General features: G+C 38.3%; 1 protein-coding gene across 2 annotated transcripts in view; it reads left to right on the top strand.

Annotated features, from left to right (window-relative positions):
• Rnf13 (ring finger protein 13) overlaps nucleotides 1-15,538 on the top strand; it is a 94,445-nt gene that overhangs the window by 12,637 nt on the left and 66,270 nt on the right. For both annotated transcript variants that reach the window (XM_021154153.3, XM_029473720.2), the window contains 2 exons: nucleotides 11,328-11,457; nucleotides 12,498-12,578. In XM_021154153.3, coding sequence (XP_021009812.1) covers nucleotides 11,344-11,457; nucleotides 12,498-12,578 — 195 coding nt within the window. In that variant the 5' untranslated portion in view covers nucleotides 11,328-11,343. The remainder of the gene's footprint in view (nucleotides 1-11,327; nucleotides 11,458-12,497; nucleotides 12,579-15,538) is intronic.

Below are 15,538 nucleotides of genomic sequence, written 5' to 3'. Positions count from 1 at the left end.
AGAAATCAGGGAAAAGGTTTGCATTACTGGATTTCTTACATAGGACACTGAAAGCACAGATAAGAAAATAAAACGTAGGTGCATTGGAGTCCATGAAAATTAAAAGTGCTTGTACATTAAATGACTTTTCTACTTTCTTTCTTTCTTTCTGGTTTTATTTTTTTCTTAAATTTTTTATTATTTAAATGCATTTTATAATCAAACATTAATAACACTGAGTATTTTAAGAATCAAATAATACATAAAAATTGTTCAACTTTTATATTCATTTCCTTTCATACCCTAAAAATATCATTAATGAATATTTAACTATCTATAACTGAGGATCCTATATCTAATGTTGAATACTAAATTGTTTCAAAACATACAAAATATTCTTTGGGAGTTAAGCATAGTAAAACAGCATCAAATATTAAAAATGAATCATTAAGAAATATATTCAAAAGCCATTATATGATACCACCTGACATAGTGAGAGAGTATTTAAAACACATTATATATCTGTGTACATCGTGTAACAATCAGTTTGCTTAAAAAAGATTATCAGTGTTTCTAGGAGAGAAATTATTTTATCAGTAAGTATATTTTTAAATTTTCAAAATAGCAAAAACTCTTTGAAAATAAACATTAAGAAAATGCTAATTTCAAGCACAGTGAGAAAAATCAGTAATATTTTCATGATGTTTGTAGAACATGATTTTAATATTTTCAACTGTTAATATTCAACAAACAGAATAATTATTTTGTTATATTTTGTTGTTCTGTCACCCTTTTCATTTCTGATTTTATTAATTTGGATACTGTCTCTGGGTCCTCTGGTTGGTGTGGCTAAAGGTTTATCTATCTTGTTGATTTTTCTCAAAGAACCAGCTCCTGGTTTTGCTGATTCTTTGTATAGTTAATTTTGTTTCTATTTGGTTGATTTCAGACCTGGTTTGATTACTTCCTGCTTTCTACTCCTTTTGGGTGTATTTGCTGCTTTTTGTTTTAGAGCTTTCAGGTGTGCCGTCAAACTGCTAGTGTAAGCTCTCTTCAGTTTCCTTTTGGAGGCGCTTGGAGCTATGAGTTTTCCTCTTACCACTGCTTTCATTGTGTCCCATAAGTTTTGGTATGATGTGTCTTCATTTTCATTAAATTCTAAAAAGCCTTTAATTTTTTTCTTTATTTCTTCCTTGATCACATTATCATTGAGCAGAGCATTGTTCAGTTTCCATTTGTGTGTGTATTTTCTGTTGTTTTTGTTGGTATTTAAGACCACCCTTAGTCTGTGGTGGTCTGATAAGGTGCATGGAATTATTTCAAACTTCTTGTATCTGTTAAGGCCTGTTTTGTGGCCAATTATATGGTCAATTTTGGAGAAGATACCGTGAGGTGCTGAGAAGAAGGTATATACTTTTGCTTTAGGATGAAATGTTCTATAAATATCTGTTAGATCCACTTGGTTCATAACTTCTGTTAGTTTCACTGTTTAGTTTCTCTGTTTCATTCCTGTTTCCATGATCTGTCCATTGCTGTGAGTAGGGTGCTGAAGTCTCCTACTATTATTGTGTAGGGTGCGATGTGTGCTTTGAGCTTTAGTAAAGTTTCTTTTATAAATGTGGGTGCACTTGCATTTGGAGCACAGATGTTCAGAATTGAGAGTTCATCTTGGTAGATTTTCCTTTTGACCAGTATGAAGTGTCCTTCCTTATCTTTTTGATAACTTTTTGTTGTAAATTGATTTTATTCGATATTAGAATGGCTACTCCAGCTTGTTTCTTGGGACTATTTGCTTGGAAAATTGTTTTCCAACCTTTTATTCTGAGGTAGTGTCTGCCTTTGTCCCTGAGGTGTGTTTCCTGTATACAGCAAAATGCTGGGTCCTGTTTATGTAACCAGTCTGTTAGTCTGTGTCTTTTGGGGGGAATTGAGTCCATTGATGTTAAGGGAAATTAAGGAAAAGTGACTCTTGCTTCTTGTTATTTTTGTTGTTAGAGGTGGAATCATGTTTGTGTGGCTATCTTCTTTAGGTTTGTTGAAAGATTACTTTCTTGCTTTTTCTAGGGTGTAGTTTCCCTCCATGTATTGGTGTTTTCCATTTGTTATCCTTTCTAGGGCTGGATTTATGGAAAGATATTGTGTAAATTTGGTTTTGTCATGGAATATCTTGGTTTCTCCATCTATGGCCATTGAGAGTTTTGCTGGGTATAGTAGCCTGGGCTGGCATTTGTGTTCTCTTAGGGTCTGTATGAGACTTGCCCAGTATCTTCTAGCTTTCATAGTCTCTGGTGAGAAGTCTGGTGTAATTCTGATAGGCTTGCCTTTATATGTTACTTGACCTTTTTCCCTTGCTGCTTTTAATATTCTTTCTTTGTTTAATGCATTTGGTGTTTTGAGTATTATGTGACAGGAGGAATTTCTTTTCTGGTCCAGCCTATTTGTATGCTTCTTGTATGTTCATGGGCATCTCTTTCTTTAGGTTAGGGAAGTTTTCTTCTAATAGTTTTGTTGAAGATATTTACTGGCCCTTTAAGTGGGGAATCTTCCCTCTCTTCTATACCTATTATCCTTAGGTTTGGTCTTCTCATTGTGTGCTGGATTTCCTGGATGTTTGGGGTTAGGAGGTTTTGTCTTTTTTTCTTTTCTTTTCTTTTTTTTTCTTTTCTTTTTTTTCTTTTTTTTTCCTTTTTTTAGATATTTTCTTCGTTTACATTTCAAATGCTATCCCAAAGGTCCCCTATACCCTCCCCCGCCCTGCACCCCTACCCACTCACTCCCACTTCTTGGCTCTGGTGTTCCCCTGTACTGGGGCATATAAAGTTTGCTAGACCAAGGGGCCTCTTTTCCTAATGATGGCCGACTAGGCCATCTTCTGCTACATATGCAGCTAGAGGCACGAGCTCTGGGGGTACTGGTTAGTTCATATTGTTGTTCCTCCTATAGGGTTGCAGACCCCTTCAGCTCTTGGGTACTTTCTCTAGCTCCTACATTGGGGGGCTCTGTGTTCTATCTTATAGATGACTGTGAGCATCCACTTCTGTATTTGCCAGGCATTGGCAAAGCCTCAGAGGAGACAGCTATATCAGGGTCCTTTCAGCAAAATCTTGCTGGCGTATGCAGTAGTGTCTGTGTTTGGTGGCTGATTATGGGATGGACCCCCGGGTGCAGTCTCTGGATGGTCCATCCTTTCATCTTAGCTCCAAACTTTGTCTCTGCAACTCCTTCCATTGATATTTTATTCCCTATTCTAGGGAACTTTTTGCATTTTTTTTTGACTGCTGTGTCAATGTTTCCTATGGTATCTTCTGCACCTGAGATTCTCTCTTTTATTTCCTGTATTCTGTTGGTGATGCTTGCATCTATGACTCCTGATCTCTTTCCTAGGTTTTCTAACTCCACAGTTGTCTCCTTTTGTGATTTCTTTATTGTTTCTATTTCCAATTTTAGATCTTGGATGATTTTGTTCATTTCCTTCACCTCTTTGATTGTGTTTTCCTGAAATTCTTTAAGGGAGTTTTGTGTTTCCTCTTTAAGGGCTTCTAGTTGTTTACCTGTGTTCTCCTGTATTTCTTTAAGGGAGTTGTTTATGATCTTCTTAAAGTCCTCTATCAGCATCATGAGAAGTGATTTTAGATCCAAATTTTGCTTTTCCAGTGTGATGGTCTATCCAGGACTTGCTATGGTGGGAGAATTGGGTTCTGATGATGCCACATAACCATGGTTTCTGTTGCTTATGTTCTTGTGCTTGCCTCCTGCCATCTGATTATCTCTAGTGCTACCTACCCTTGATATATCTGACTGGGGCCTGTCCTTCCTGTGATCCTGGTTGTGTCAGAACCCCTCAGAGTTCAGCTGCCTCTATGATCCTGTGATACTGAGATCCTGGGAGTGTCAAAGCTTCTCAGAGTCAAGCTGATTCTGGGACCCTGAGATCCTGGTGTGACCAAGCCCTTGGGATCCTGGGAACCTCGGATCCTGTGGGTCCTGGGCATGTTAGAGCACCTGGGAGTGGATCTTCCTCTGGGTGTTGTGGGACTGGCTGCAGAGTTTGCACCCACGGTCTGCTCAGGGCACCGGCTCAGACCAGAAGGAACCTGTGCCACTGGTTGTGGGAAGTTCCTGGGTACCTGGGTCCCATTGATCCCAGTTACTCCTGGTGTTGGGGCAGATGTTGTATCCTCTTCACCTCTGATCCCATGATCCTGGGAGTGTTAGAGTGCTTGGGAGTGGAGCTTCCTCTGGGTGTTGTGGGACTGGCTCTGATCAACTTTTCTACTTCTTATGTAGTGAAAACAAAATGCACCACATGGGAGGAAACATATTTTTCAGTCATATCCAAGGCAAGGTTTAATATTCAAAGTGTGTCTGCACCCCTATAGCTCAACAACAACAAAACAGTTTGATTAAAAGTGAGATGAGTGGATATTTTTCCAGAGAAGATGATCAGATAGATACGAAGTACAAGAAGTGGTGTCATTATTTCTAATTAGTAGAGAATACAAATTAGAACCCAAGTTCTGTGCTCTTTGTGGTGGCTGTGTTAAAAGTAGCAAGTAACAGGTATTGATAATAATGGGGGAGACATAGGAACCCTTGTGCATTACTGGTGGGACTCATGTGTTTCAGTGTGTGAGAAAAAATGGTTCAATACTCAAAAAAATCAGAGGTAACTTCTGATCCTGAAGTTCTACTGCTGACATGTCCCCAGTAGAGTCGAGAGACTGAACGCAGAAAGAAAACACTGTGACCTCAGCACATGATTGCATTGCTTTAGTAGCATGCACAGCAAAGGGCAGCCTCCCTCCCATGGGAGTGGAGGGGTCTGCAGAGAGAAACAGCTGGCTGGGACCCTTTGCAGGGGCGGGGAGGGACTTTGAAATGAGGGGCCCGATGCAGCTGTGGGAGCTCTGTGCTACTCTGTGGTCTGTCCTTTCTGGAATTGTTTGCTTCAGGAAGGACAGACGATGATGGGAGACATGCTGTCTCAGCAAACATTCTGTCTGGGCTGACCAGTAACTGTCGAACAAAGCCAGCTGTAATCTTCATAGGAATTCTTATTTTATAACCAAGGGAGTCTATCATACCCCACCTCCCAAAAAACTGGAAGAAGGAGCACAAATGAATGTTTTTTGACAAGTCAAGAAGTGGAAGCAATTTAATATTTATTGATGGATGAGTACGTAAATACATGTAGCTTGTATAAGCCACAGGATACCATTCAGGCAGACAAGCAAGCAGATTTGAGGCTTCTACAGCACAGAGCAATGTTTAGGGCATGCTAGTGAACTGAGCCGCTCACAAAAGACATGCTGAACAATTCCACTTATGTGCTACCCTAAACTAAGACAAGAAGTAGAATAAAGTGTAGCTAAGGGCTGCAGGTTTCATTTTGTTAGGATAAAAAGGTTCTAGAAAGCATAGTGGTGATTGCTGCTTGACAGTAAAAATATAGTTAGTTACTAAAGTCTGTTTAAGATGATAAGTTTAATATATTGCATACCACATCAAAATGAGACTTGATGGCCTTCTGGGAGATCTCTGTATCACCCACCAGTGAGTTCACTATAGATGTTCTTTCACTGAGACTCTTCACTTTTTTGTTTTGTCAAGTAGACAGTTAAAGCTAACCATCATAGCTACACTGTCCTTGATGCCTCTGAACTGTCTTTTTATTGTTGGTTTGATGAAAATGTGTTGTAGTCAGTATTTCTCATTATTTTTAAATATTTTATTCTCTTTATTTAAAATTAAAGTTTTTTTCGAGATGACATCTTGATATATATATATATATATATATATATACATATATGTGTGTGTATCTATCTATCTATCTATCTATATATCATCCTTGAGATATATCTTGATCTTGTAGCAATCTTCCTGCCTTTGACTCCTTAGTGCTGGATTATAGCCATGAGCATTATGCTCGGATGATTTCTTTATTTTTAACAATCTTGTGCTGCTTCCTCATTCTGTCACCTTGTACTGCATTTGTTTAATTTTCTACTAAATTTTATAGAAATTACAGCTTTTAAAGAAGACATGTACCTTGTCATGTCTTCTAACACAACTATCTATCTATCTCTCACATTTCATCTAATTCCCATAAGGTTTTGAAGCCTGGCAAACACAGAAGTAGATGCTCACAGTCAGCTATTGGATGGAACACAGGGCCCCCAATGGAGAAGCTAGAGAAAGACCCAAGGAGCTGAAGGGGTCTGAACCCCTATAGGTGGAACAACAATTTGAACTAACTAGTACCCCCTGGAGCTCGTGTCTCTAGCTGCGTATGTAGCAGAAGATGGCCTAGTTGGCCATCATTGGGAAGAGAGGCCCCTTGGTCTTGCAAACTTTATATGCCTCAGTACAGGGGAATGCCAGGGCCAAGAAGTGGGAGTGGGTGGGTAGGGGAGTGGGGGTGGGGGAGGGTATAGGGGACCTTTGGGATAGCATTTGAAATGTAAATGAAGTAAATACCTAATAAAAATTTGGAGGAAAAAAAAAAAGAAAGAAGACTGTAGATTAGAATCAAGATTTTTTTGCAAGGATATTTCCTAGGTAAGATATAGTATAAACTGGACAGAAATTATGAGAATTGGAAAACTGTATTGTACCAGGAAGCCGATTTCAGATAAAATCACTATTAATGTTTATTAGAATTCTTTCAAAGAAGGGTGAAGGTTAGTTTGTGATTACAAATGATACTGAGGACTCAAAAGCTGGCTCAGTGTTTCCGAGCCCTGCATGTGCTTCCAGAGGGGTTTTTGTCCCTATGCCTGTTTATGTGCTGAATTATAGCTACGGATTTGCATATGTTGAACAAACCTTTATGGCATATATCATTTTAACGTGCCCTTGAATTTGATTTGTTAGATTTTTCCATGTATGGGTGTATGTGTTGTGTGTATGGTTTGTTATGTGTATGGGTGTGTTTGTGAGTTTCCGTGTATGGGTGTATATGCTATGTGTATGGGTGTATGTGTTGTGTGTATGGGTTGTTGTCGCGTCCGCTGTTGACCAGCAAGAACAACACGACCACCAGTCCTTCTAACAGCAGTTTATTCAGTCCTGTTTCTTCTTGTTTATATCCCCCCCCCCCCACATACCTGCGCAGCTCTCAAGATGTTTGTGGTTTATATGAGGAAGTCAGGTACAAGTCATAGGACTTAGCTGCAGTCCCTGGCGCCTTTGGGACTGCCGCCACACCCGCTCCCCACAGGTTGTTATGTGTATGGGTGTAGTGTTGTTTGTGAGTTTCCTGTGGAGTCTAGAGATTGACATTTACGTCTTCTTCTATTGCTGGCTGCCTTACTTATTTGCTTTTGTGCGGCAGGTGTTCATTGATTGGCTAGTCAGGCTGACAAGTGAGCCCTAGAATCTGCCTGTCTCCCCTTCCCTCACTGTTGGAGTTTCAGATATGTACTACCGCATGGGCATTATGTCGGTGGCATTATACTCCACTCTATAGGAGTGTACATACTGGAAGCACAGTATACCAATGTAAGCATATATGGTTATGGAGAACTCTCCTATGATCCAGATGGTGAAGCTTTCATCCTCAGCACAGACTAGACTTGGATTAGAACCAGCCAGGTCCGATGTGGAAAATCTTGGTGTTTGAAAGGAACAGTTTCCATTAACAGTCCCTGATTAGTCTCCAGGTTTCCTTGAAGATCATGATCAGTCTTAAGAAATATATAGCACAGGCGAGCAAACACTTTTTTTTTTTTAATGTCAAGTTATTTTATTTTTTCTTCCTATAAGACTGGGGTAGGGACTGTGGGTGTAAGGTGGGTGTTGAGGTTCAGGCTGGTCTCCAATTCTTAGCTTAAACCATCCTTTCACATGAGCTTTCTAAGAAGCTGGGGCTACAGACTTGTATCATTGTACCTTGCTTATAAAAGGTTTTTATAGCAAATGTAGAGTCATTTCACATAAACGCTTTTCTCCAGTGAAGAATTGTATTTACCTGGATGTTGCTTAGTAACATGATTGGTAATTTGCATTTATCTTTACACAGTAGGTTAAGTGCTAGGAAGAGCCATCAAAGAATTTAAGCCTGTTAATGGTTCCTTTTAGAAGGCTTCCTGGTTAAGCAAAGCTAATTTAAACTAAAATGTAAAAACGTTTGTGCTTTCTCAAGAATGTGTTAATCATGAAAGTCTTGGTGTTACCACGATGAAACACCATGACCCAAAACAACTTGGGAAGGATAGGTTTTTTGTTTTTGTTTTTTGGCTTATACTTACACATCACCATTCATCATTAGAGGAAGTCATGGTGGGAACTCAAACAGGGCAGGATCCTGGAGTCAGGAGCTGCTGCAGAGGCCATGGAGGGAGCTGCATCCTGGCCTGCTTTCTTATAGACCCCAGGACCGCAGCCCAGGAATGGCATTACCCATGATGTGCTGAGCCCTCTCACATTAATCACTAATTTAAAAAATTGCCTAGAGGCTTGCCCACTGCCCAATCTCGTGATCTTAGGGAGGCATTATCTCAGTTGAGGTTCCCTCTTCTTAGACGACATTACCTGTGCCAAAGTGCTAAAACTAGGAAGGACAATGAACCTTCTTTATGTGCTTACACATACACAAAGTTAAAACTTGCATCAGATTCATAGATTTTTCTCCAAATTCTTTTTTTTCAATGAAACAACCTCTCAGCACTTATTGTCACCTGGTAATAACATAAGAGTCATCAAAATAAGGTGAAGGCAATTACTGTTTCAGAACTACCCTCTCGGTATTGCCTTCTTAGCTCATTGGTCATTTCTACTTTGAAACACTATCCCTGTTCAGCTTGGTTCAAGCTAGTTGTCATGGCTTTGTTTTAGGAGTCCCTTCTGCATCATCTAACTTGAGGTTCATGTGCTCATCAGTGGCAGCAGTCTGCCCGCATACTCCCTTGTTCGCACAGCCACAGCTGTGTCTGAGATGTGGTTTGCAAACGTCTCAAGAGGAGGCTGATAGGCTGTACCCTTCCCTTCTGGACCCTTGGCCCTGGACATTGCACACCATGGTGGAACTCAGGCCATAGGAATGTGCATGCCACCTCAGAAAACAACTTGTGGAGATCCAAGTTCTTTTTTAGAAGGTAGAATATTTCTTAATGCCTGAATAACACACCAGATATTTTACCTTAAAACCTAATTTCAGCCAAGTTATACATTTACATTTTTATTGTAGCAAAATCAGTCTAAAGCTTACTTCAAACATACAGTAAAGTGATTTTAATATATTTATAAAATTATGCAACTAACGTCAAAATGTAGTTTAGAACATTCTCTTATCTTTCCTTTTCCTGTGAGCAGTCACTCTATGTCCTCACCTGTCCCTCTTTTGTTCACTGACCCTTCATGTCAGCTACCAGTCAACTTTAACACGTTGTCATTGCTGATACTAACAGCTTTGTAAAATGGTGTTTCAAAAACTATTTACAGGTGTTTTGCTTTCAGTGTGTGAGTTAGATTGAGACTTTCAGTCTGTATCATTCTCCACCAAGAACACTCACTACCATACCCTCAATATCATTAAAGGCGATTCTTTATAACTTGGTGGTATTTAATCAAACAGTTCATTATAAAATCTCTTGTCTTTGTAAACTTTATTCTCATTTATTCATGAAAATGTATACTATACAATTGATTGAGTCTTGCCAACAAAAATCTTACTGTGTAATGATAGATTGGATAGTAACTTAGAGATCTGAGTGATTTGGGAGAATCAGATACTCAGCTGTGTTTTTTTCTTATTTTTACAATGAAGGAGATGGCTTATGAAGGGAAAGATAACAGAGGACTGGGGGTTTGCCTTAACTTCACTTGGGTCCAAGAGTGCAAGGGACAGAAGGGATTATTTCTAGATATAGGTAGGGAAAATAAAGTTATAAAATAAAATTAATATAAAATTATAGGAGATAAAGGCAAAAATTAAGTGTCCCTTACCAAAAGAACTTGGGATAGGAAGTGTTTCAATGCTTTTAAAGTATTTCTGTACACGGTTGCATGTTCGTAATCCAAAAAAAAAATCACAAATCTGAAATGCTACAAAACCTGAATTTTTTTTTTTTTATTTCTAGATCAGAGACAGTCAACAAGATTTGTTTTTTTATTTCTTTAATTAAGTATAACATACAAAAGTGTCTTCCACTATTAACCCCACCACTTGGGAGGCAGAGGTACAAGGATCACTGTGCATTCAAGGCCAGCCTGATCTACAAACTAAGTTGTATAGGTCAGTTATTGTTGTGAGACCCTGCCTCAAAAAAGGGTGGAAAAAAGGGAAGAAAAGCACATATGTGGGCATGGGGGCACACAGACAGGTAGTCTTTATGAGTTCAAAGGCAGCCTGGCTGCCGGGTCTACATAGGAAATCTAGGCTAGCCAGGGCCACACAATGAGGCCTCCCTCAAATTACATGAATTTATATTTAACAAACATATGTGAACTTTTTTTTAAAAAGATTTATTTATTTATTTATTTATTATATGTAAGTACACTGTCGTTGTCTTCAGACACTCCAGAAGAGGGTGTCAGATCATTATGGATAGTTGTGAGCCACCATGTGGTTGCTGGGATTTGAACTCCAGACCTTCGGAAGAGCTAAGAGCTGTCGGGTGCTCTTACCCACTGAGCCATCTCACCAGCCCCATATGTGAACTTTTATATGGAACTAAAGATGAGATTTCTAGAAGTGTGAGAAAAAAAATCAATTTTAAAAAAGCAAGGTTTTCTGTTTTCTTAGAATTTACCATATTTTGATTGTAATTTTGTTTCTTCAAAAATTGAATTGATAAACAAGTTGTGATGTAACCATGCACTGTGAGAAAACATTTGTTCTGTGCTTAAAATGAGGAACATAGAACCGCTGTGAATGTGCTAAAAACTAACCTTTATCCCCTGCACTGTCAGAGTGAACATACTTGTGTGCTTGCTTGCCAGGCAGAGGCTCTCCCTCTGAACTGCATCTCTAGTCCTGTGTGGACTCAGTGTCCTAGTCTCTGAAAGGTCTGCTGATTTGAAATACCTTTTTTGTTTTGTTTTACAATTTTTTTTTTTTTTTTGAGACAAGGTCTCTCTTTCTCTCTGTGTAACTCTTGTCTTATAGCTCACTATGTAGACCTTAGCTGGTTTTGAAGTCACAGGGATTAGCTTGTCTCTGTCTCCTGAGTACTAGGATTAAAGGCATGCACTACAATGCCTGGCTTTCAAATATGTCTTAATTTTAGTATTAGCACATCTGTCATTTTAAAAGGTTATTTTTGTATGTTACGAATCAATGTGAGAAATGACTTATTCTTGGAGAGAAAGCCCCCAACCTTTACAATTCTTTTTTCCTCGTCTCCTAGGTGATTCCTTTACAAGATGCTGCTCTCCATTGGGATGCTCATGCTGTCCGCCACACAGGTCTACACCATCTTGACTGTGCAGCTCTTTGCATTCCTAAACCTGCTGCCTGTAGAAGCAGACATTTTAGCAGTGAGTACAGTGTAATGTATTCAGGTCTGAAAACATCCCCTAAAGCTGTAAAGAAAAAAAAGCCACGAATGTGTGTTCTTATTATTTTAATAATTAAATACTTTATTTATTTACATCCCAAATGTTTCCCTCTCTACTGGTCCTCCCTTGCAGGGTTCTTCCTCTCATTCCTCTTTCTCTTCACCTCTGAGATGGTGCCTCCCCTCTCCCCGCAAGCTCCCATAACCTCTCATCCTGGGGCATCAAGTCTCTACATGATGTCATCTTATAATGTATTTATAACCATGCCAAACCACACAGTTTTACTTGAAAATTGGGTATGTCTTATTCTCTTTTGATTGCTTAATATCAGTATATACTTCATGTGCATTAAATATCTGATAATGGCGGATTTTTGAGAAATCCTGCAAATTTCATTTTTTTAAATCAGACCCTTAAAACTTGGAGAAAATAAAATGGAACTTTTTTTTTTTTAAATAATGCATCGGAGTTTTTTTTTTTTTAATTAGTTATTCTATTTATTTACATTTCAAATGTTTTCCCCCTTCTAGGTTTCCCCTCTGCAAACCCCTTAAACCATCCCCTTCCCCCCTGCTTCTATGAATTGAGGCATTGAGCCTCTACAGGACCAAAGGCCTCCCATCCCACTGATGCCAGATGAGGCAGCCCTCTGATACATATGCAGTTGGAGCCATGGGACCCTCCATGTGTGCTCTTTGGTTGGTGGTTTAGTAATGGAACTCTTTTGCTGGAAACTATACATCTGGAAAGTTCCTTGCTAGGGAGTTATCTGTACCTGGAGAACAGTAGATGTGTAATGTTTATTTGTGTTTGATAATACATGAAGTTAGAATCAAATTTAAATGGTTTATATAAATTATATTTATTCTTACTATTTTAACTGACGCTCCTTTTCTATTTTGTGATAAGCTGCAGTAGTAAATATGAATTATAGAAATGATAATTTATATGACATAGTAAACTCTTAAATGTAATATATAAGTTGATTTTAACTCAATTCTTTTAAATTTTATGTTTAGTATAATTTTGAAAATGCATCTCAGACATTTGAGGACCTTCCAGCAAGATTTGGTTATAGACTACCAGCTGAAGGCTTAAAGGTGAGGAGATTTAATAAGGTGTTTTTAATGGTCATTTAGTAAATGAAAACATTTCTTAGTACTTATTCTCATAAAACCTGAAGTGTAGTCATTTGAGAAGGTGAAGTTACTCACTGTGGGCATGGTGATGCATTCCTGTAATCTTAGCACTCAGGAGGATAGCAGCAAGACTGTGCATTTGTGGCAGGCTTGAGATTAGACTGGGCTTGGGTGAGACCCTAGCTTTAAAAAGTAGGAAGAAAGGTGGGCGTGGTGGTGCACGCCTTTAATCCCAGCACTCGGGAGGCAGAGGCAGGCGAATTTCTGAGTTCGAGGCCAGCCTGGTCTACAAAGTGAGTTCCAGGACAGCCAGGGCTATACAGAGAAACCCTGTCTCAAAAAACCAAAAAAAAAAAAAAAAAGCTAAGTAGGAAATGCAGCTATTGGGTCCCCAAACCACATCAGAATACTCTTGAAGTTTTAGCTCAGAATATTCCTTTTTTAAAATTAGATATTTATTTATTTACATTTCAATTGTTATCCCCTTCCTCATTTCCCCCCTGCAAACCTCCTATCCCATCCTTCCTCTCCAGCTCAGAATATTCTGCTGCTGCAGCTACTTAAGGGATATTATTCATTAAACTGCACATGTGGTCATTTCCAAGTATAGTACCTGGTTTTTTGTTGACTGACAGCCTGTAGGCCATATAAATATTTTTTAGTGGATATTTTCTTTATTTACATTTCAAATGTTATCCCCTTTCCCGGTTTCCCTCCCTCTCAGAAACACCCTATCACATCCTCCCTGCTTCTATGAGGGTGCTCCTCCACCCACCCACCCACTTCCACCTCCCCGCCATATAAATATTAACCACATATTTTGGTGAAATTCTTACCAGGTAGGAAAGGTAGAGAATATTGTATAATATTTTTGTTGCTACTTTTTATCTGCTTTGAGAAGTTGATACTTATCATGGAGGGAGAGGTTTCAGAACATTTGTGGTGCCGGGAATGGCAGACACCTACCACACTAATTACCATGCAGTTTGATTTTCCTACTTCCCCAATGTCTTATAGAAATTTCCACAGCAGCACCTATAAAACTAGTTTGTCTCTTGAGTGCTACATAATATTTTATGTTATAAGTGATCATAGCTATTTCCTATTATAAGGTATTCTGGTTTCTTTTCCTCTTTTTCTTTAGTTATTACAGTGACATGTCTATATAAATGGCTAAATATATAAATATAACCTGCTGAATCTGTTCAGTGTCACCTGTATGTGTATGATTTCAGGGCTGACACGTGGTATTGCATAACCAATTCCTGGGACAACTCTTTCTCCTGTTCTATTATCCTGTAGTTCTTTGCCTAGTGTGAGGCCTGTTGAGACAGACATGCCCACTTCTATGCTAGCATGACTATGGTGTTGTACTTCAGGTTTTGATTAGGTAGCCATATTGTTGAGGTATCATGGTTGAAGCATCTCTCTCATTTCTAGTAGGCACAATCTCACAGCAGGTTTCTTGGCCCTCAGTACTACAATCCTTCTGCCTGGGTTTCTATTGTTTGAAGCAGAACGGTGAACCAGATCCTGCTACACTGTCAGGTTGGGAAGTAGATGTTAACTTAGCAATAATATATGCTAATTATCAAATCCTTTAACGATAAATTACCCCAAATTTCACACTTGAAGGAATTACAATGAGTGTCTTTGGAACTATGTGTTAACATTGTATAAACTGTTCTTTCCTTTTTTTTTTCATATCACAGTGAACTTAAAGTATATTGGTTTAGAAACTTTTATTAATAAGATTTTATGTTCTTAAAATATTATAAAACAAATTCATTTCTAATTCTTTTAAATTTTTTCATAAATGTTTTTTATTATTTTTTGCTTATTTTATGTGTATAGGAATTTTGCCTGCATGTATGTCTGTGCCACTCTGTGTGCCTTGGTGTCCAAGGAGATCAGAAGAGGGAATGAAATTCACTGTAATTGGAATTAGAGTTGTGAGCTGCCATCTAAGTGCTGGGAACTAAACATAGGTCCTCTGGAAGAGCAGTCAGTGCTCTTGACCTCCCATCTATGTCCCTAGCCCCAGAAATAGCATTTTAATAATATAAAGTTGGCTAACTTATAGTGATTAGTTTTAGCATCTCAATGTATTCTTTGAAAAATTTTAGATCATTGATAGACTTTAAAGATATCTTACCAATTTTTATTAAAATATAATGAGTTAGTAAGCTCTATAATCAAAATAAGTTGCTGGGGAGAATTGTGGTAGAGAGTACTAGGGTAGATGTAAACTTGAGACACTACAACTATAGTAATGAGTTTTTGGGAGATTCTTTTAATCTTTTGATCCAGTAAGATTTAATCGTTAATTACTATATACCCTCTGATGTTTAGAAAGTATGAATGTCAGGCTTATAGGTAGGCCTATGGTTTGGAATATTTAGTATATTTTACCCTTTGTTCTAAGAGAAGAGAACATTGTTTAGTAGCAACATTTGTCTCAAATGTATTGAAACAATTGTGATGGGTTTGCTGGAGACTTAATTCAATTTTCTAATGATGGGTTAATGTTTAGAACAGTATAAAAGGTGGTAGTTTTTGTCTGTTCTATTTTGTCATAGCATTCAGATCAGTTGACCCTAGTCTGGTTTTTGTCTGCTAACAGTGACCATATCATACAGTATTTGTTTTCTGTAACTACCTTCACTGTTAGAATTACTGCATTCTACTGGTTGTGCCATTGTTTGGACTTCATTGTATTTGCATTTGTTTATTATTTTAAAATATTTACTTTTGTTTTATGTTTATCAGTGTTGTTTTTGCATGGATGTATATACACTCATGACCTGAGCTTGGTCTCTCAGATCCATAGAGTGGAAGGACAGAACCAACTCTCAGAAGCTGTCATTTGACCTCCAAACATGTGCCAAATTATGTATGTTCATGTGACATTGACTTCTTCA

The sequence above is a fragment of the Mus caroli genome, unplaced genomic scaffold, assembly GCF_978045245.1.
Source record: "Mus caroli unplaced genomic scaffold, Mus_caroli_1 scaffold_3, whole genome shotgun sequence".
Classification (NCBI taxonomy): domain Eukaryota; kingdom Metazoa; phylum Chordata; class Mammalia; order Rodentia; family Muridae; genus Mus; species Mus caroli.
This window is presented reverse-complemented; position numbering and strand designations above follow the sequence as displayed.